The sequence below is a fragment of the Nerophis ophidion genome, linkage group LG19 (assembly GCF_033978795.1).
Source record: "Nerophis ophidion isolate RoL-2023_Sa linkage group LG19, RoL_Noph_v1.0, whole genome shotgun sequence".
NCBI classification, from domain to species: Eukaryota; Metazoa; Chordata; class Actinopteri; order Syngnathiformes; family Syngnathidae; genus Nerophis; species Nerophis ophidion.
The window spans coordinates 47,130,365-47,151,080 of NC_084629.1; the positions used below are offsets into that span (position 1 = coordinate 47,130,365).

Sequence of the window (20,716 nt, forward strand, 5' to 3'; positions counted from 1 at the left end):
TCAAATAGAATTTGAAAATCCAAGAAAATATTTTAAAGACTTGGTCTTCACTTGTTTAAGTAAATTCATTTATTTTTTTTACTTTGCTTCTTCTAACTTTCAGAAAGACAAAAAATACAACCTTAAAAATGATTTTAGAATTTTTAAACACATATACCTTTTTACCTTTTAAATTCCTTCCTCTTCTTTCCTGACAATTTAAATCAATGTTCAAGTAATTTTTTTATTTTTATTGTAAAGAATAATAAATACATTTTAATTAATTCTTTATTTTAGCTTCTGTTTTTTTGATGAAAAATATTTGTGAAATATTTCTTCAAACTTATGATTAAAATTCCCAAAAAATATTCTGGCCAATCTAGAAAATCTTTAGAATCAAATTTAAATCTTATTTCAAAGTCTTTTGAATTTCTTTAAAAAATTTTGCTCTGGAAAATCTAGAAGAAATAATGATTCGTCTTTGTTAGAAATATAGCTTGGTCCAATTTGTTATATATTCTAACAAAGTGCAGATTGGATTTTAACCTATTTAAAACATGTCATCAAAATTCTAAAATTAAACTTAATCAGGAAAAATTACTAACGATGTTCGATAAATTCTTTTTTTAATTTTTTCAAAAAGATTCGAATTAGCTAGTTTTTCTCTTCATTTTTTTCGTATGAATTTTAATGAGTCGAAATTGTTTCAAAATTGAATTTTCATTTTTTCCGTGTTTTCTCCTCTTTTAAACCGTTCAATTCAGTGTTTTTTTCATCATTTATTCTCTACAAAAACCTTCCGTAAAAGGAAAAAAAATGTACGACGGAATGACAGACAGAAATACCCATTTTTTTTTAATATATATAGATTTATTTATTAAAGCTAAATTGAACAAATTGGCTATTTCTGGCAATTTATTTAAGTGTGTATCAAACTGGTAGCCCTTGGCATTAATCAGTACCGAAGAAGTAGCTCTTGCTTTCAAAAAGGTTGCTGACCCCTGCACTAAACATACTTTTATATTCTTACTTCAAGTCCTCACACTGCAGAGATTCAGGCGTCTGATAAAGTGCCTTCTTCCCTTTTTGGAAAGTTGGAATTGCTGAGTTGACAGCAGATTATTTCATGAGCACCTCAACAAAATTTGGAATAAAAAAAATCCGTTTTGTGCAAAATGATGGAACACCAAAAAAAATGTATGCATTATATTCCTATTTTTTCTTTCTAACCGTCTAATAATCATCTGCACTCACACAGAAAAGTTGCCATCCATGAAGGAAGTCTTGACTAAATGACGACGCTCACGGCAAACAAGACAACGATCCATTTCCATGACCCCTTTGATAACCTTTTTTAAAAACATCAGACTCAACACGTTCCACTCAATACATTTAAAATGATGATTATTATAATTATTATAATTCCAGCTGTTTTGCTACTCGATAGTTCACCCGGGATAGAGACTAGTCTACACACTCCATACACAACAAAGCCAGAGTTGTCCTGCCGCTTGGGGAAGTTTTCTTCAAATTAAAATACCTCATGGTGCATTCTTAATTAAATGTAAATATATATATATATTTAAAAATGAAAAAAGATGCACTCTTATTTTGAGGATGCAAGACAAGGAGCCTCAGCATCCTGCTACAACTGCCTGGGGGGTCGAGAGGTTTTATAAATGCGACGACACAATCTGGGGAACGGTGGTGAAGGGATTCATATGAGTGGAAAATAGGGGATTGATCATTTTGCAATGCGGTTTGCTGAAAATGACGGAAAGCGCCACTCGACATAGCAACGCCGAAATGGCTACAAAACACATTTTAGGACGTTCCAACACCCTACTGCTGGCTGGCTAAAATGGGTAGTGCACCTTTGTCACGTTTCACGTGTCAGGTAAATTGTGACGAATGGAACCGTGTGATAAAACATCCTGCAGTGCGATGCAACGTTGACGTCAATGTGTTTTATTGCTTTAGTATTTAGTAACCTGTGTGTGTGTGTGTGTGTGTGTGTGTGTGGTCTTGTATTTCTACCCTTCTTGAGACATCAACAAGGAAAAGTACCCTCCATATGAGGACCGGCGAACCAAGTTAGGACCCGAATCATGGTCCCAATACGGAAAACCTGTGCATCTAATAAGAGAGCCAAATAGTAGAGTCTGTGAACATTGCTCCAAAGTCAGGAATTTTTGATGATTTAACGTGCATGCAAAAGTAAACATCGACAGGTGCATTTTACAGTTTTCTTATGAAATTGTGACTTGTCGAGTAAAATTATGATTCTTTTCATAAAATTGCCAAAATGTTAAGCTTTTCTTGTAAAATTTCAACTTTTGTCATGCGATTGCACAATTGTTTTGTTTTTCTTGTGAAATTTGACTTGCGTGGAGTAAAATTACGACTTATTATACTACTAGAGGAAGGCATTTGTCCAAATTGTGACTTTTGTCGAGTAAAATTACGACTCTTTTCATAAAATTGCCAACATTTTAAGCTTTTCTTGTAAAATTGCCACTTTTATTGAGTAAAATTTCAACTTTTGTCATACGATTGCACAATTGTTTAGTTTTTCTTGTGAAATTTTGACTTGTGTCGCGTAAAATTACGACTTTTATTATAATAGTAGAGGAAGGCATTTTTTGGACGTCTCAAGAATGTAGGAAATACAAAAGTGTGTGTGTGTGTGTGTGTGTGTGTGTGTGTGTGTGTGTGTGTGTGTGTGTGTGTGTGTGTGTGTGTGTGTGTGTGTGTGGTCTTGTATTTCTACCCTTCTTGAGACATCAACAAGGAAAAGTACCCTCCATATGAGGACCGGCGTACAAGTCAGGACCCGACTCATGGTCCCAATACGGAAAACCCTTGCATCTTATAAAATAGCCAAATACTAGAGTCTGTGAACATTGCTCCAAAGTCAGGAATTTTTGATGATTTAACGTGCATGCAAAAGTAAACATCGACAGGTGCATTTTACAGTTTTCATATGAAATTGTGACTTTTGTCGAGTAAAATGACTCTTTATAAAATTGACAAAATGTTAAGCTTTTCTTGTAAAATTGCGACTTTTATTGAGTAAAATTTCAACTTTTGTCATGCGATTGCACAATTGTTTTGTTTTTCTTGTGAAATTTGACTTGCGTCGAGTAAAATTACGACTTATTATAATACTAGAGGAAGGCATTTGTCCAAATTGTGACTTTTGTCGGGTAAAATTACGACTCTTTTCATAAAATTGCCAACATTTTAAGCTTTTCTTGTAAAATTGCCACTTTTATTGAGTAAAATTTCAACTTTTGTCATACGATTGTACAATTGTTTAGTTTTTCTTGTGAAATTTTGACTTGCGTCGAGTAAAATTACAAATTTTATTATAATACTAGAGGAAGGCATTTTTTGGACGTCTCAAGAATGTAGGAAATACAAAAGTGTGTGTGTGTGTGTGGTCTTGTATTTCTACCCTTCTTGAGACATCAACAAGGAAAAGTAGCCTCCATATGAGGACCAGCGAGCCAAGTTAGGATACGAATCATGGTCCCAATACGGGAAAACATAGCATCTAATAAGAGAGCCAAATACTAGAGTCTGTGAACATTGCTCCAAAGTCAGGAATTTTTGATGATTTAATGTGCATGCAAAAGTAAACATCGACAGGTGCAAAGGCAGCAATATATGATAAAACAAGACGGCAGCTAAAGGAAGATTTCTCTATTCATCCCCGAAAAAACCCGCCAGGTGAACAGCTGACTTTTGACATCATTTTGCCAAGTAAAATTCTGATTGTCTTTATAATACTGCCAAAATTTCAAAGTTTTCTTATGAAATTGTGACTTTTGTTGAGTAACATTTTCATAAAATTGCCAACATTTTAAGCATTTCTTGTAAAATTGCAACTGCTATTGAATAAGATTCCAACGTTTGTCATACGATTGCACAAATGTTCAGTTTTTCTTGTAAAATTTTAACTTGCGTCGAGTAAAACTGACTTTTTTCATAAAATTGCCAAAATGTTAAGGTTTTTTTGGTAAAATTCTCCTGTTATTGAGTAAGATTCCAAGTTTTGTTATACTGTATGATTGCACAAATGTTCAGTTTTTCTGGTCAAATTGACTTTTGTGGAGTAAAATTACGACTCTTTTCATAAAATTGCCAAAACTTTAAGCTTTTCTTGTTAAATTGTGTCTGGTATTGAGTAAAATTCCATCTGTTGTAATATGATTGCACAAATGTCAAAATTTTACAAGAAAAACTGAACATTTGTGCAATCGTATGACAAAAGTTGGAATTTTAGTCACAGTTTTACAAGAAAAGCTTAAAATTTTGACAATTTTATGAAAAGAGTCGTCATTTTACTCGACAAAAGTAAAAATTTTACAAGAAAAACTGAACTTACGTCAAGTAAAATTACAACTTTTATCATAATACTAAAGGTAGGTATTTTTCAGAGGTCTCAAGAAGACTTATGTCAAGTACAATTACGACTCTTTTCACAAAATTGCCCAAGTTTTAAGCCTTACTTGTAAAATTTCGTCAGTTTTTGAGTAAAATTCCATCTTTTATCTTACGATTGCACAAATGTCAACATTTTACAAGAAAAACTGAACATTTGTGCAATCGTAATGACAAAAGTTGGAATTTTACCCAATAACAGTCGCAATGTTACAAGAAATGTTTTGGGAATTTTATGAAAAGTTGTCATATTACTTGACAAAAGTCAAAATTTTACAACAAAAACAGAACATTTGGGCAGTCGTATGACAAAAGTTGGAATTTTACACAATCACAGTCGCAATTTTTCAAGAAAAGCTTAAAGTTTTGGCAATTTTATGAAGAGTCATTTTACTCGACAAAAGTCAACATTTTACAAGAAAAACTGAACTTGTGTCGGGTAAAATTATATATATATATATATATATATATAGTATATTATCATATAATTTGAAGGTCTCAAGAAGACTTTTGTCAAGTAAAATTACGACTCTTTTCATAAAATTTCCAAAATTTTAAGCCTTTCTTGTAAAATTGCGACTGTTATTGAGTAAGATTCCAACTTTTCTCATAAGATTGCACAAATGTCCAAATTTTACAAGAAAAATTGAACATTTGTGCAATCGTATGACAAAAGTTGGAATTTTACTCAATAACAGTCTCAATTTTACAAGAAATGCTTCGGCAATTTAATGAAAAGTTGTAATATTACTCGACAAAAGTCCAAATTTTACAACAAAAAGTAAACATTTGCGCAATTGTACGACAAAAGTTGGAATTTTACTCAGTAACTGTCGCAAGAAAAGCTTAAAATTTTGGGCAATTTTATGAAAAATTTTATTTTACTTGGCAAAAGTCAACATTTTACAAGAAAAACTGAATATCGGTGCAATCGTATGACAAAAGTTGGAATTTTACACAATCACAGTTGCAGTTTTACAAGAAAAGCTTAAAGTTTTGGAGATTTTATGAAAAAAGTCATTTTACTCGACAAAAGTCACAAATTACAAGAAAAACTGAACTTACGTCGAGTAAAATCATACAATATATTATCTATATATATAGTATATAATTATTATATATATATATATATATTTATAATTTGAAGGTCGCAAGAAGACTTTTATCAAATAAAATTACGTCTTTTCACAAATTTACCAACATTTAAAGCCTTACTTGTAAAATTGCGACTGTTATTGAGTAAAATTCCAACTTTTATCATAAGATTGCACAAATGTCCAGATTTTACAAGAAAAATTGAACATTTTTACAATCGTATGACAAAACCTGGAATTTTACCAAATAACAGTCGCAGTTTTACAAGAAAAGCTTAAAGTTTTGGCAATTTTATGAAAAGAGTCATCATTGTACTCGACAAAAGTCAACATTTTACAAGAAAAACTGAACTTGTGTTGAGTAAAATTATGACTTTTATTGTAATACTAAAGGTAGGTATTTTTCGAAGGTCTCAAGAAGGTAGAAAATACAAGAACGTGTGTGTGTGTGTGTGTGTGTGTGTGTCGCACAACCGCCAGTGAGGTCAGAGATTTCTAAGAAGAAGTCTGCACAAAGCAATACATGAGCAGATATACAGCATACATACACGATATAAAAAGAGTTTAAAAAGTATTTTGGTGAGAGGAGCAAGAAAGTAAAAGATGCTGATGTTGTGGGACTAAAAGTGGGTTGAAGTTGCAGCCTCCTCGGTCACTGCCAGAACCACAAGGCATCATCTGGCTGATAAGAGAAAATGGTGATGAGGTTGTGCAAGGTCGTGATCAAATCGCTCACCGTTAGCGTGGAAGTGGGCTGGAAAATAAGTGGGTTGGGGCGAGTGTGCGCTCAGTTGCTCTGCGTGAAAGGTGTGGACGCGCCGATGGCACTTGCAGTGGTGGCACTAATGATGGAGAAGCCAGAGGGGGGCGCTGTGGAGCTGTGGCTGGGCTGCACGTCGTTGGGGATGCCGCTGTGGGACGCCAGCTGGTGGCCGAAGGCGGCGCTGAACTGGGGCAGCTGCAGCTTGGGCTGCAGGGACGCCAGGGGGTCGTGCGAGGAGAGAGGGAGCGCGCACGGCGGCGGCGCGGCTAAGCCCGCCAGGCCGCTCTGAGGCATGGCGGAGAGCGCGGCCATGGGCGTCACCGAGTGCGTGGCGGCGGGCGGGGTGGAGAGGGACGTGGTTATGAGATGACTCTCCGGGCCCATGAGGTTCCCGAACTGCGTGGGGTCGGCGAGGGGGAGGGGGAGGTTGTTCCAAGACGAGCGCGGGACCTCCAGCAGGAGCGGGGCGTCCGTGTGGAAGGGGCTGGCGTGCGGCGAAGGCATTTGGTCGCCGTACGAGGTTGGCACGTGCTCGCCGTAGTGGCCGCCTCGGGGGGGCGACGCCATGGAGTCCGACTTGATGTGGGGAGGGTGCGCGCGGGCAAACGTCCGCGCCGCCGCCGCGTTCAGCGAGGTGGCGCAGCGGCCCGCCGTGGCGGCCGACGACGTGCGGGGCAGGTCTGTGGGCTGCGATGGCGGCGAAGGGGGGAAGTGGCCCCCTGCTGACTGCAGGAGATTGTCCTCCAACTCCAGGTTAGGGAAGTTCTCGGCGGGGATGCGGCTGGCGAGGATGTCCCCCATGACCCCCGGCTGCACGGCACAGGGAAAGACCGTCATGGCTCGATGGTCCACGCCTTCTGAGTTGGTTAGGTCTCCTATGGAGGTCAGGCACACCAAGGAATCCGGGTAGGACCCCATGGCCTGCAGGGCTCGCACCAGCTCCTCTGCTTCTTCTGTGGTGGGCAGCAGGTCGCCGTTCTTACCTGCGAACATGCCAGCACGCCACTTCAGTTTGGGACCTCAGCTCATTTAATAACAACAATGTTCCCCTTTAAACAAATCTTTCAAGGGGAACATTAGCACAATTTAAGAAGGGTTGAAACCAATAAAAATCAGTTCCCAGTGGCTTATTTTATTGTTCAAAGTTTTTTCCAAATTTTACCCGTCCCGGAATATCCCTAAAAAAAAGCTTTAAAAAGCTTTAAAAGGGAACATATAACAATATATATCTTGATGGTGCAGAAAAAAGACCATCTATTTTTTTAACCCATTTCCGAACTCTTTAAAGGGGAACATTATCACAATTTCAAAAGGGTTAAAAACAATAAAAATCAGTTCCCAGTGACTTGTTGTACTTTTTGAAGTTTTTTTCAAAATTTTACCGGTCCCCGAATATCCCTAAAAAAAAGCTTTAAAGTGCTTGATTTTCGCTATTTGCGATGCCACTATCCATTTCCCTGTGACGTCACACAGTGCTGCCAATGTAAACAAACAATGGGAATACCACAGCAAGATATAGCGACATTAGCTCGGATTCAAACTCAGATTTCAGCGACTTAAGCGATTCAACAGATTGCGCATGTATTGAAACAGATGGTTGGAGTATGAAAGTATTGAAGAAGAAACTGAAGCTATTGAGCGAATAGCTATTGACGCTATTCATAGCCATAGCATGGCCGAATAGCTGCGTTAGCATCGCCAGTAAAATGTGCGGACCAAACGATCAGGACTTTCGCATCTCGTGACACTGGAGCAACTTAAATCCTTCGATTGGTAAGTGTTTGTTTCGCATTAAATGTGGGTGGAAGGAAACGTAATATAGTTGCAAATGCATCTGCAGGTTATCCATACATCTCTGTGCCATGTCTGCTTTAGCACCGCCGGTAAATAGCATGTTAGCATCGATTAGCGTCGCAGGTTAGGATTGATTAGCTGGCAGTCAACATCAACAAAACTCACCTTTGTGATTTCGTTGACTTTATCGTTGCAAATGCATCTGCAGGTTATCCATACATCTCTGTGCCATGTCTGTCTTAGCATCGCCGGTCAAATGTGGAGACACTTTGGCACATTTAACGGGGGTCTGGCGGCAGACACTTTGGCATCTTGGGGCCAGTGGTGCAACTTGAATCCCTCCCTGTTAGTGTTGTTACACCCTCCGACAACACACCCACCAGGCATGATGTCTCCAAGGTTCCAAAAAATAGTCGAAAAAACAGAAAATAACAGAGCTGAGACCCGGTGTTTGTAATGTGTTGAAAATTAAAATGGCGGCTGTATTACCTCGGAGACGTCATTGCAAAAAGAGCGATAAACAGAAAGGCGTTTAATTCGCCAAAATTCACCCATTTAGAGTTCGGAAATCGGTTAAAAAAATAGATGGTCTTTTTTCTGCACCATCAAGGTATATATTGACGCTTACATAGGTCTGCTGATAATGTTCCCCTTTAAAGTGCTTGATTTTTGCTATCTGCGAAGCCACTGTCCATTGGATAGCACAGCAAGATATAGCGACATTAGCTCGGATTCAGACTCGGATTTCAGCGGCTTAAGCGATTCAACAGATTACGCATGTATTGAAACGGATGGTCGGAGTATGGAGGCAGATAGCGAAAACGAAATTGAAGAAGAAACTGAAGCTATTGAGCAAATAGCTATTGACGCTATTCGGCCATAGCATGTCTGCCTTAGCATCGCCGGTAAAATGTGCGGAAGAAACGATCAGGACTTTTGCATTGACACTGGAGCAACTTAAATCAGTCGATTGCTAAGTGTTTGTTTGGCATTAAATGTGGGTGGAGAGAAAGGCTGGATGTAAATATACTTATTATAGCACTAATTAAAACGCTCTTTGTCGATTTGATGTTTATTCATCGTGCAGCCCTACCACCAACGGTAACATAAGCTAGCTGGTTCTGTTCTTGTCTTTTTTTTTTTGGTTTGACCGATGTAACTGTGAGCAGCCCCTTTTAAGTGGTAGGTACTGATCACACCTTACCAACATCCCAAATTGAACCGGACTACTTTAAGAAAAGAAAAGGTTTTGTTCAACTTGAACATAAACTAGTAGACTACCTTCAAAGGGGACAAGCGGTAGGAAATGGATGGATGGATACCTTCAAACAAGTCAAAGTCCTGAAGATCATCCGGTAGCCGCGGTAGGACATCAGAAAAATCCTCCTGGTTTAACTCCAGGTCGTTTGGAATGTCTTCCATCTCATTGGTGATATCATCGGGGAGCTCGTCCGCACTCAGGTCCGGCGTGGAGGGGCTCCTGCCAAACAAGACGTGGGTGTTACACGCCACACTGCAAAAAGTCAGTCTTCAAAAACTAGAAAAAAATATATACAAAAATGAGGGGTATTTTATTTGAACTAAGCAAAATTATCTGCCAATAGAACAAGAACATTTGGCTTGTCAGGACTTTCCAAAACAAGTCAAATTAGCTAACCTCAATGAACCCAAAATACCTTAAAATAAGTATATTCTCACTAATAACAACTGTTCCACTAATGAGCACATATTTTCTATTGTTTCATTGAAAATAAAACAGCAAAGTCTATTTGGCTGTCATCTGTTTTAATATGAGACACAATTGTGTCAAAGTCAGGATTTTTTTTTTTTTTTTACATGCTTGAAATAAAGTATTACTTAAAAAAAGTAGTTTTATACTTGTGAGTGTTGATGACACAGCTTTGCAACACTTGATATTCTACTTTCAAGCATGTTTTACTCAATATAGGTCATCACATCTCTGCAACAAGCTATAATATCTTACTGAGATCATTTAGGACCTAAACACTTAAAGTCCTACTGAAAGCCACTACTAGCGACCACACAGTCTGATAGTTTATATATCAATGATGAAATATTAACATTGCAACACATGCCAATACGGCCGCTTTAGTTTACTAAATTGCAATTTTAAATTTCGCACGGAAGTATCCTGCTAAAACATCGCGGTATGATGACGCGTGCGGGGGACGTCACACATTGTAGAGGACATTTTGTTGCAGCATCGTTCCCAGCTATAAGTCGTCTGTTTACATCGCATAATTCCACAGTATTCTGGACATCTGTGTTGCTGAATCTTTTGCAATTTGTTCAATGAATATTGGAGACGTCAAAGAAGAAAGCTGTGGGTGGGAAGCGGTGTATGGCGGCCGCCTTTAGCAACACAAACACAGCCGGTGTTTACATTCCCGAAACATGACAGTCAAGCTTTACTATGGAACAGAGCGGTCAAGCGAACACGGTTGGATTGGACCACACACACAAAATACAGTGTATTATGCAGCCATCATTTCGACAAATCGTGTTTCGAAGAGGGTCCCTTGCGAAGGGCAGAGATGGGCATCGGCACCACCCGTCGACTGGTGCTGAAGAAAGGTGCGGGGCCAACCATATAATCTCACTAAAACACTAGTAACACAATAAGCAGATAAGGGATTTTCCAGAATTATCCTAGTAAATGTGTCTAATAACATCTGAATCGCTTTCACTGCCCTCGTCTTTTTTTTCCCTAGTCCTTCACTCTCACTTTCCTCATCCACAAATCTTTCATCCTCGCTCAAATTAATGGGGAAATCGTCGCTTTCTCGGTCCGAATCGCTCTCGCTGGTGGTGGCCATGATTGTAAACAATGTTCAGATTTGAGGAGCTCCACAACCCGTGACGTCACGCACACATCGTCTGCTACTCTCCCGTCCAAAGGCAAAACCCAGTAACTCAATTTTGGTCAAAACTGAGCTGATAATAATGTTGGAGTTCCTAGGTGATATGCTTTACATTAGTGTATGCGATATTGTCATTTGTTCCGTAAGTAAGCTGTCACGCGCATGGCAGGACCTAGCAACTATCACATAACCGCGTAGATACAACAGAAAAACCTAGTATCTCAAGGGACCAATCGGAGCTTCTTTGTCAGTCGCCTTATTGTCTTTAATGAGACATTTGCAGGAATGGGGGCCGACGGTCAAGCTGATTATGTGATATTATGGCAGGAGGGGATATTTGGAAGATTGGCCCAGGACGTTGCAAGCACCTTCATTAAATGTATTCTTCTTGATTCTTCCCCTTGCATACTCTTTTGGGCAGATAACTGTGGAGGTCCAAATAAAAACTGGACGCTGTACACGGCTCTTGCCCAATGTGCAAACGCAGAATGGGGCCCGCCCGAGATTGTGATAAAATATCATTCAATCGGCAAGAAAATGAAAGCTCAAGAAAACATCGATACGTTTGATGACTTTGTAGATCTTTGTAAGACAGCATCAAGATGGATTGGTTTTCCTTTGTTTTCTCAAAATCAGCTAGAAGTGAGTTACTAGGTTTTGCCTTTGGACGGGAGTGCTTCCGGTACAGACAAGGCTTTTTTTATTAGCGACCAAAAGTTGCAAACTTTATCGTGGATGTTCTCTACTAAATCCTTTCAGCAAAAATATGGCAATATGGCAAAATGATGAAGTATGACACATAGAATGGACCTGCTATCCCCGTTTGAATAAGAACATCTCATTTCAGTAGGACTTTAAAACAAGTAAAACATTCTAACATAAAATCTGCCCCTCCATGTTCGAACTGCTTCCACAGTGGAGTGTTTTAAGTCTCGTCTTAAGACCCACTTTTATTCTTTGGCTTTTAACACTACGTGAGTTGTGTGGTCCTCTGTGTTTTTTATACACTTTGATTTCTATTTTACTCTTTTAATTGATTTTATCCTTTAAAATAGTTTTTAATCATATTTGTTTGTATTGTTTTTATTTTTTGTTTTATTCAGTCATTGGTGGAGCATTATATTGTTTTTAACATGGCTGTGCAGCACTTTGGAAAGGTTATTGTTGTTTAAATGTGCTATATAAATAAAGTGGATTGGATTGAGACGAACTATCTTATCAGACAGAAAACAAGGAAATATTACCCTTATTTGAGATATTTCATCTTACTTAGATTTCAGTTTTTGCAGTGCAAGGCATCAAGGTATTGTGGAACAGACCTGATGCTGGCCTGTGAAGACATGGCGAGGCTCATCGACGGCATTCCCAGGTTCCCTAGAGGCAGCGCGGGAGGAACAGGCTTTTGAGGCCTCCTCGGCACTCGCCTCTTCTTGTGTTTTTTGGTGAGCGCCGGCGGTTTGGTCTTTTTGCGTGGTTTACGCTGCTGCTGCTGGTGGTGGTGATGAAGGTGGTGGTGGTGGTGGTGGTGGTGGTGTTGTTGCACCCGCCGATTGCCGTCCCCGCGTAGGAAGTTATCCTGTGTAGACAATTCAGAGTGAATCCAAAAGATCTGCACGACAATCTTGGACTTTGAACGCACCATCTTTTTGGCGTGCTCTTCGCAGAGAGGTGTCTGGTGCGTGATATCGAACACGGGAATGGAGCACTGCTGACCATCTGCGAATTTGGCCGTGCAGCTGGCAAACAGCTGCTGGGAGCGATTCAACAGGATGTCTGAAGATGACAGTCAAGGGGGCAAAAAAAAAGGGAGGGAGAGTTTGCAGTAAGGATGTTCCAGCGTGTGACGTGCAGTTCAACACGTTCATTAAGCGACTGATCAACAATCAGAGGATACGTTGAAAACAGTGTTTGGTGAAGGGCAGCGCTCGGTTGTTGCAGGTTTGGCCTTTTGTGCTGCCGGTACACGTCCCCGTGTCTGTGCTCTGCTGTCTTGGAGGACATCCGGCCTGCTGATGTTCCGATCCAGTGCTAAACAAGCACACATGCAGGCAATAACATTCAAATATCCTGACATGGACAACATTTATTCCATCGAAAATTTTACAGTAAGTATTATTCCCAGACCATACAGGAGATGACTTGAAAATCTTAGCCGATAATATTGAAGAGGAAATGGTAAAATTGTGGTTTGATATAAATAAATCATCTTTAAATTTGGAAAAGACTACATTTATGGTATTCAGTAATAAAAGATGTTAGTCTATCCAGAAACAATGTGAAAACTGAGGTGTCTGAAATAGGATTTCTTGGGGTCATCTTAGAGCAGGGGTAGGGAACCTATGGCTCTAGAGCCAGATGTGGCTCTTTTGATGACTGCATCTGGCTCTCAGATAAATCTTAGCTGACATTGCTTAACACAGGGCTGTCCAAAGTGTGGCCCGCGGGTCATTTTTTTTAACGGCCCCACGGCACATTTTAAGAATACAATTAAAAAAAACAAAAAAAACATAAAAAGTGGTATAAAAGAGCAAACAGGTGAAATGTAACAATAAATTGTTGCAATGCTTAGTCTTATAACACAAAGCTGCCATGCAGGCTGTTTCTTTCTTTAAAAAATAATAATGAATCAAAGTCAATGTTTGTCATTTTGAATTATTGACCTATTCAAGGCTTCGATTACATCACATTAAATATTCCACTTTGAGATATTTTCGGGGGAAAATGTCGCATATTTTGTGTTTTGCCATATAAAAAACTGAGCTGTTTTTTTTTTTTTAAGAAGGGCCTAAAACAAAGAAACAAAACATAAACAACAATAAAACTTAAAATTGACGGATATATCTCAAGTTGATCTTGAGATTATTGTGCTTAAAATAAACAATAAAAAATATGTATAATTTATTTTTTAACACTTTAATAAGTAGAACACTTTTGGATCTCCAATTATTTTAGTGTGATTTGTTTTTAAGTGTCCTTGCTCAAAAAATAATAATGAATCAAAATCCAAAATTAAGGCTCCACTTATTATATAATCTCAAATATCCCACCTAAAAAAGTTATTGGGTGAAAATATTGCATATTTTGTGTTTTTTCCTTTTTTTTCTTCTAATGTTGATCTAGAGATTTAAAACTTGCATAACAATAAAAATTATAATACTGAATAATGACACATTTTTTATATATTTTTTGACCAAAACCCTTTGGGGTCCCCGGGATCATAACTGAGTAGGGGCCTAAATGTATATTTTTTATACATATATTGTATTGGTTTTTAAAATAAAAATTATGAAAATGGCCCCCGCTTGCTCTGATTTTTCAGTGTGCTGTGGACACCCCTGGCTTAACACGATAATTAAGAATAATTCCGCTAGTAAGCACAGAGCTAAAAATAACGTTCAAAATACTAAACATTTTCATGCATTTTATCCATCCATCCATTTTCTACCAGACTTGTTCAAGAAGTCGCATTAATGGTAAGAAGTATTTGATTTATTATTGGTTAACTTCAGAATAAGAATATTATAACGAATAAGGGATTTATTATACTCTAAACATGTTGGTCTTACTTAAAAAATGCACACATTTAGTTGTATTCAGTGTTAAATAATATTATATGGCACTCACGGAAATACATTTTTAAATATTTGGCTTTCATGGCTCTCTCAGCCAAAAAGGTTCCCGACCCCTGTCTTAGATGAAAAGTTGACATGGAAAGCTGATTCGGATTAGAATATTACTGTGTACATGGACCCTGAAAAAAATGGTTGTACTATGACGTACATTTTTATGCATCGCATCGTAAATCGGAATACTTTACTTTGACATGCGCAGAACCTGACATAATCGGAAAGGTGCGTTATTGTACACAGAAATGGATTTGTGCATTTCTGCTTGTCCAACAACATGGTATCTATTTAGCATTTTTTCCTTCTGATCACTACTTTTGTTTTAACTCTCTTTTCGAAATAGAGCCATTCTGTGCTTATTATGTTGTGATTATGTACGGGTTGCGGCACGTCTTCATGTTACGACATTCTTGTCTACGCGTTTGAGGCTAGCATTTAGCACTTGGAGTACCTGTGATGTTAAGAATAAAACGGCTTGTTAAGACAACAACCGGATCCCTTCTTTTATTATTACATAGACACATGACACCCCAGACCATACTTTTGTTTTTGCTAGTCTCGTTTTAAAGCAACAAACTCAATAGCATTTAACGCTACTTCCGTACATATCGAATGGGAGGAGACAGCAGCAAAACAAATGCTTGATTCCCAGACTATTAAATTTAGTCCGTGCTCTAAAAAGACATGCACAGTGAGGACAATTCTAACCCGAATTTCGTAAAATGTGTTTTAATGCGCTACAATCCGACTGACTATAAGCATAAAGCACCCGTGTGATCGTGTCAGAATATTCCAAACGCATTTTTATTCCTGTTAGTCTTTTAATCCGATTAAAAGTGTCCATGTGCACATAGCTAATGTCTCATGAGTATGATGTTTTGTAAATTGTCCTAATACTAGTAGTACCTTGGTTTTTGGTCGTAATCCCTCCTAAATGGTCCGACTAAGACGGAATCGTAAGAAAACCAAACCTAGTTTTTCCATAATAAATAATGTTAATTCAAATAATCCCTTCCAGATACACAAATATTTGGGATCTTCCGATCAATCGGCCACCCATCAGTTGCGGACGACTTTCTTTAAAAATGTTGTGTTCGCCATTGTTCGTTATTGTTTTTTAATGCCTATCCGATCCCCTCTCGCTGCCCCGGCAGCTAATTGTCTACATCTCAATACACAGTGTGGAGCTGCTCTCCTAAAATAATAACAACCTCCATTACGGCAAGTAAACTGCATTTCATAATATCTATCAATCAATCAAAGTTTATTTATATAGCCCTTAATTACAAATATCTCAAAGGGCTGCACAAGCCACTTCATTGATTGAAGCTTTTATTAGTAGATTGCACAGTACAGTACATATTCCGTATAATTGACCACTAAATGGTAACACCCCAATAAGTTTTTCCACCTGTTTAAGTCGGGATCCACGTTAATCAATTCCCGGTAAAAACAACAGAAGAAATAAGTGCTTTTTAAAGTTTAAGAAGCATAAATGGAACCATGTTACAACAGAAAGTATAGAGATATTGACTGGAAATGTTCAAGTAGATTAATAAGAGTTAGACAGAGGATAATATGACAATAATTTCTGCTTTGTCAGCATTTTCATTCAGTAGACACATAAGAGAAAGGATCAATTCAGAAATTCGGTGTTGTCGATACCAGGGGTAATATCAGTATATGATCGATACTAGAGTGAGTAAATTGCGATTTCTATTTTCTGAAAATCTTATTTTTTTTGGTTTACAAATTAAAGGAATAAATGTCTGGTCACAGGAGGACTTTGAGGGCAAAAGGGTTTTAAATGAGTAGTAGCAGTAGTAGTAGTTTTTTTTTGTTTTTTTTTGTTTTGTACTCTTGATTTTGTTTTGCTCAAACAATTGTCTGAAATAAAATAATATACGGAGCCAGTCCAAATATTGTGTTGATATTATTAAGCTGTTAATAGGTCTTATCATAAATACCGTGAAAGTGTACAGTACAGTTATTACATGTAATCTGTGTTGTTATCGGTCGATATCACGGAAATTACAACTTTCTTGGCCCTATGGTGGTTCGTTTTATTTTTTAAACCTGCCCTGTCCAACAATATATCAAATAATGTTGTTGATCAGGGTGGTCTTATCTGCTGTACAGGTTTACTTTACAAAGGAGAAGTGTGGGATACTTTTTTTTTTTGCATTATTTGTGTTTGACTTAGTGAAATGTTTGGATATATTTCGTGTTCGCCCTGACCGAACTGGACCAGGGAGGGATAAAAAGAAGATAATAGGGAAAAGACAGAGAGAGAGAACAGCAAACAACAGAATTTACAGCATCAGCAGAGACAGTATAAACAGGTATGCTAGTATTTCATTTTTTTTAAAAATAGCGACATAACCAATAATAATAGTATTGACAATAATAATGACACTATATTTAAAACCGTAATATAATACTAATGGTAATAACAATATTAATACAGAATAACATTTTCTTCTGCCTTACCTTGCTGATTTTGCAGTCATACTCAATAAAAAAAGCAGAGACTAAGGGCTTGATTTACTCAAGGTTTGCTTGTACTAAAAGACGTGCAAACTTGATACCACACGCTAAACATGAGTAAAGTGGGTTGCGTCTGTTAAAGGGAAACCACACTTTTTGGAATTTTCTCAATCATTCACTATACTTGTGTATATGCACGCTGTAAGTTTATATGTAATAATTACGTATTTTGATCATTTGAAGCAAAAGGGGGGCGTATTAATTTTAAAAACTCATCACAGCGTTTGCTTTTTCCTTCGACAACATCACTGATACTACTCACTGCAGACTTCATGAGAGTCAACAAACATAATAAAACACACTTACTGTACACTGGGATGGCGACTGATGGGATTTTGATATATTCCCGTTTAGATAAACAATGCCTCATAATCCTCACAAAAAAAGGGGATGGAGCCAAACGTCCTTTTTTTACTTTCTCGCCATTCCCGGATCTAAGTTGGATGCCATAATTGACCAATTTGTCGGATTATGTCCGCATCTTTCTACTGTCAAAGTGAGAGGCATGATTTATGATCTAGAATAAACTTTCACGGGCTCCGAGGCAAGAAAGCAGCTCAACGGCCGATGATGTCAATATAGCAGCAACAAGTTTATTAGCTCTGTGTGACAATGCGCCGCCAAAAATGCTTTTTCCTGCATTTGCGCTTGTAATACTCACTAATACTTGCATAAATTCAGGTCACAAAATGTAAATGGAGTATTGTTGGGGCTTTTTGGATGTTCATTTAGAGGACTTAATGGCCGAAATAGAGGACCTTCTACTGACTCAATTGTAAGCGGACTTTTATTTACACGTTTACAAGTACAAGTTTTATTTACGTTTATCAAGTTAGAATGCATTAAAAAAACAAAACATCCATCTCCTTGCAATATTTCCTATCGTCATTATGCTCTCATAATGATGATAGGAAAATTTCCCAAAAAGTGCAGTTTTCATTTAAGAGAGCAGAATAAGGCATGCAATACATTTTGCGTCTCTGTTTTACATTAATATGCAGAATATATGCTGGTCATCAAAACGCACAGAATACTGAGAATTTTTGGCACGCACAATTTGATTAATCGACACTCATCACCGTTTTGCGAGCACTATTTAGCGTTTTATTTAGCCCGTCCAAAAAGTATGTACAAACTGACACACACTCGGTGCTCGTGCTGCAAAGACAGAATCCTCTGTCTTACGCGTGTGTGTCAACGTATCTGAACTGTCAGAAATAAACAAATAGTAGCCATATTGTCTATTCAGCAACATCCTTTTATAATTTTATAGCTGCCAAACAAATTCTACTGATGCATTTTGTGTCTACCAGGTGTTTTTTTAATGCTGTTTATTTTTTCTTCTATAATATATAATATTAAAATTTTTCCTATGTGCAAAAAACGTCTTAAAGTATAAATGTTTGTGCATCTTGAGCATAGTAAAAGTGCAGCCTCTCTCTCCCGCATAAGCGCACTTTCAACACTGAAAAGAAAGTGTGTTCCGTTGTAGATGCACTTTGGACTGTGTCTAAAATGCCCATAAAAAGTGGTTGATGTCTCCTGTATGTTTGATAACATACCAAACGCCACAAGTGGGATAAAATGAATACAGTATGTAGTAAAGGATTGAGTGTCCTGTATAGTTAACGCAAAATCCTCATTTAAATGTTAGTAGACCACATGCAACAAACCCACGAATATTTAACGCTACTTTATAGATTGCACACGCTGTTTAGTGCGAGGTATTTGGATCCTAGTAAATCAGGCCCTAAGAGCATTTATCAGCGAGAAGGTATATTTTTGACGTGGCGAATGTAAACAGAGGTCACAACACCGGAAGTATAGGATAGTGTTCCCAAATAGGAAACGTTTTCTAAATTATTTTCTTGCATGTTATCGAATTGGACATTACATTTTTAATAGGGGTGTAACCGTACTTGTATTTGTATTAAGCCGTTTCGGTACGAGGTTTTCGGTTCGGCACGCGGGCGTATCGAACGAGTTTGTAAGAATAAGTCTTCACAAGCTGCTCTGCTTTCTGCTTCTGTCTGAGCAGCAGACATTGTCCCGCCCACACAACCATCTGATTGGTTACATACAAAGCCAGTCAGCAGTGCGTATTCAGAGCGATGTAACAGCCAATCAGCAGTGCGTATTCAGAGCGTTGTAGTCAATGCTTCAACAGGCATCGAGCGGATATCCGTTTAGCAGGGGAACAGCGGACTCTCCCCAAATCATAAAAAACACTTCCCAGTCACAACTATTACAAACATCACTATGAGCCTGTTGACCTTCTAGAAACTTGAACTGCAGCGCAGCTCGCTCGCAGTTCTGGCTTGAGGTGAAGGCTAATTAGCTTTTAGCGTAACGTTAACTCATTTTGCGGTGTGTGTGTGTGTGTGCGTGTGTGTTAGGGGCAGCAAAGCCTTGTCTGTTATTTCATTGAACTCCATTGTGTTGTTATATTACTATTTTTTCAGCTATAGTTACATGAATCATTAGTAATGTAGCAGCCTAGTTGTGAATGGCAGGGTTCCTGCTATCACATGTTGATACAAATATAACATTTACATAATTAAAGTCAACTACAGGCTTCCCAAACGCTATTATAAATTATGCATGAGTTGATTTGAAACTGTTTATGTTGCACTTTTTATATGTAAAAGAAAGGTTTTGTAATTTTATTTAATCAAAGCAACAATTTGAGGCAGTTTAATGTTGATTAACGTGGGCAGAATTATTATAGTGTTCCCAACATTAAAGGAAAAAGCCATTGTTTACAAATTTGGTAAATAAATAACTAGTGTGCACTGTGCAAAACAAATGGCCAAAATGCACAGATGTTTAAATTGGCCCTAGTGTGTGAAAATGAGTGTGAATGTTGTCTGTCTATCTGTGTTGGCCCTGTGAGGTGGCGACTTGTCTAGGGTGTACCCCGCCTTCCGCCCGATTGCAGCTGAGATAGGCCCCCCGCGACCCCAAAGGGAATAAGCGGTAGAAAATGGATGGATGGATGGATGTTCCAAAAGAAAACTACAAAAAAAAATATTAATAATCCAGCCGGTTACCTTGATGCACTTTGAGAGAAACTGTGCAGCTCCTGGACCAGCTGTCCGGCACAGTCGGGGTTTTTGCTGGCAGCGTGCAGCAAGGCTTTGCGGAAGGCATAACGGTATCTCTTCTGGCGGATACTCGCCCTCTCCTGCCTGCACATGTGCTTGTACTTCTGCTGCAGATAGGAGCAAAGCCGCAATATCCGCGTTCTACGAGAGGAGCCCACGTCGTCCTCCAGCCTAGTTTGGGGAGACAATCATTTGTTGCCATGAAGTCAAGAGCTTCCGTGGACTTGCGTGCGTGTTAACTTTTGGCTTGCTGACCCATTCTGCGGTCTCCAAGAGCTCAGGCCGGGAAGGAATCTTTCTGCTTCATCTTCTTCATCGTCCTCGTCGTCATCCGCACTGTCTTCCGACCAGTCCAGTCCTGTAAGAGAGCCTGTTAGTAAACGCTCATACATCCCAGCTAGACAAAATCTCTTTAAATACTGCATTTCCTCAAGACTGTGGCCTCCAAATAATCCACTACTTGAAAATGCTGCACCTCATG

General features: G+C 38.4%; 1 protein-coding gene across 1 annotated transcript in view; it reads right to left on the minus strand.

Moving 5' to 3' along the window:
• The window catches only part of ino80da (INO80 complex subunit Da), a 33,744-nt gene that overhangs the window by 552 nt on the left and 12,476 nt on the right, over positions 1-20,716 (minus strand). Inside the window, exons 4-10 of the mRNA XM_061880150.1 lie at positions 20,491-20,593; positions 20,182-20,406; positions 12,853-12,986; positions 12,598-12,731; positions 12,278-12,534; positions 9,399-9,556; positions 1-7,265 (exon numbers count right to left, since the gene is read on the minus strand). The exon at positions 1-7,265 is cut by the window's left edge and continues 552 nt beyond it. Coding sequence (XP_061736134.1) covers positions 6,307-7,265; positions 9,399-9,556; positions 12,278-12,534; positions 12,598-12,731; positions 12,853-12,986; positions 20,182-20,406; positions 20,491-20,593 — 1,970 coding nt within the window. The 3' untranslated portion in view covers positions 1-6,306. The remainder of the gene's footprint in view (positions 7,266-9,398; positions 9,557-12,277; positions 12,535-12,597; positions 12,732-12,852; positions 12,987-20,181; positions 20,407-20,490; positions 20,594-20,716) is intronic.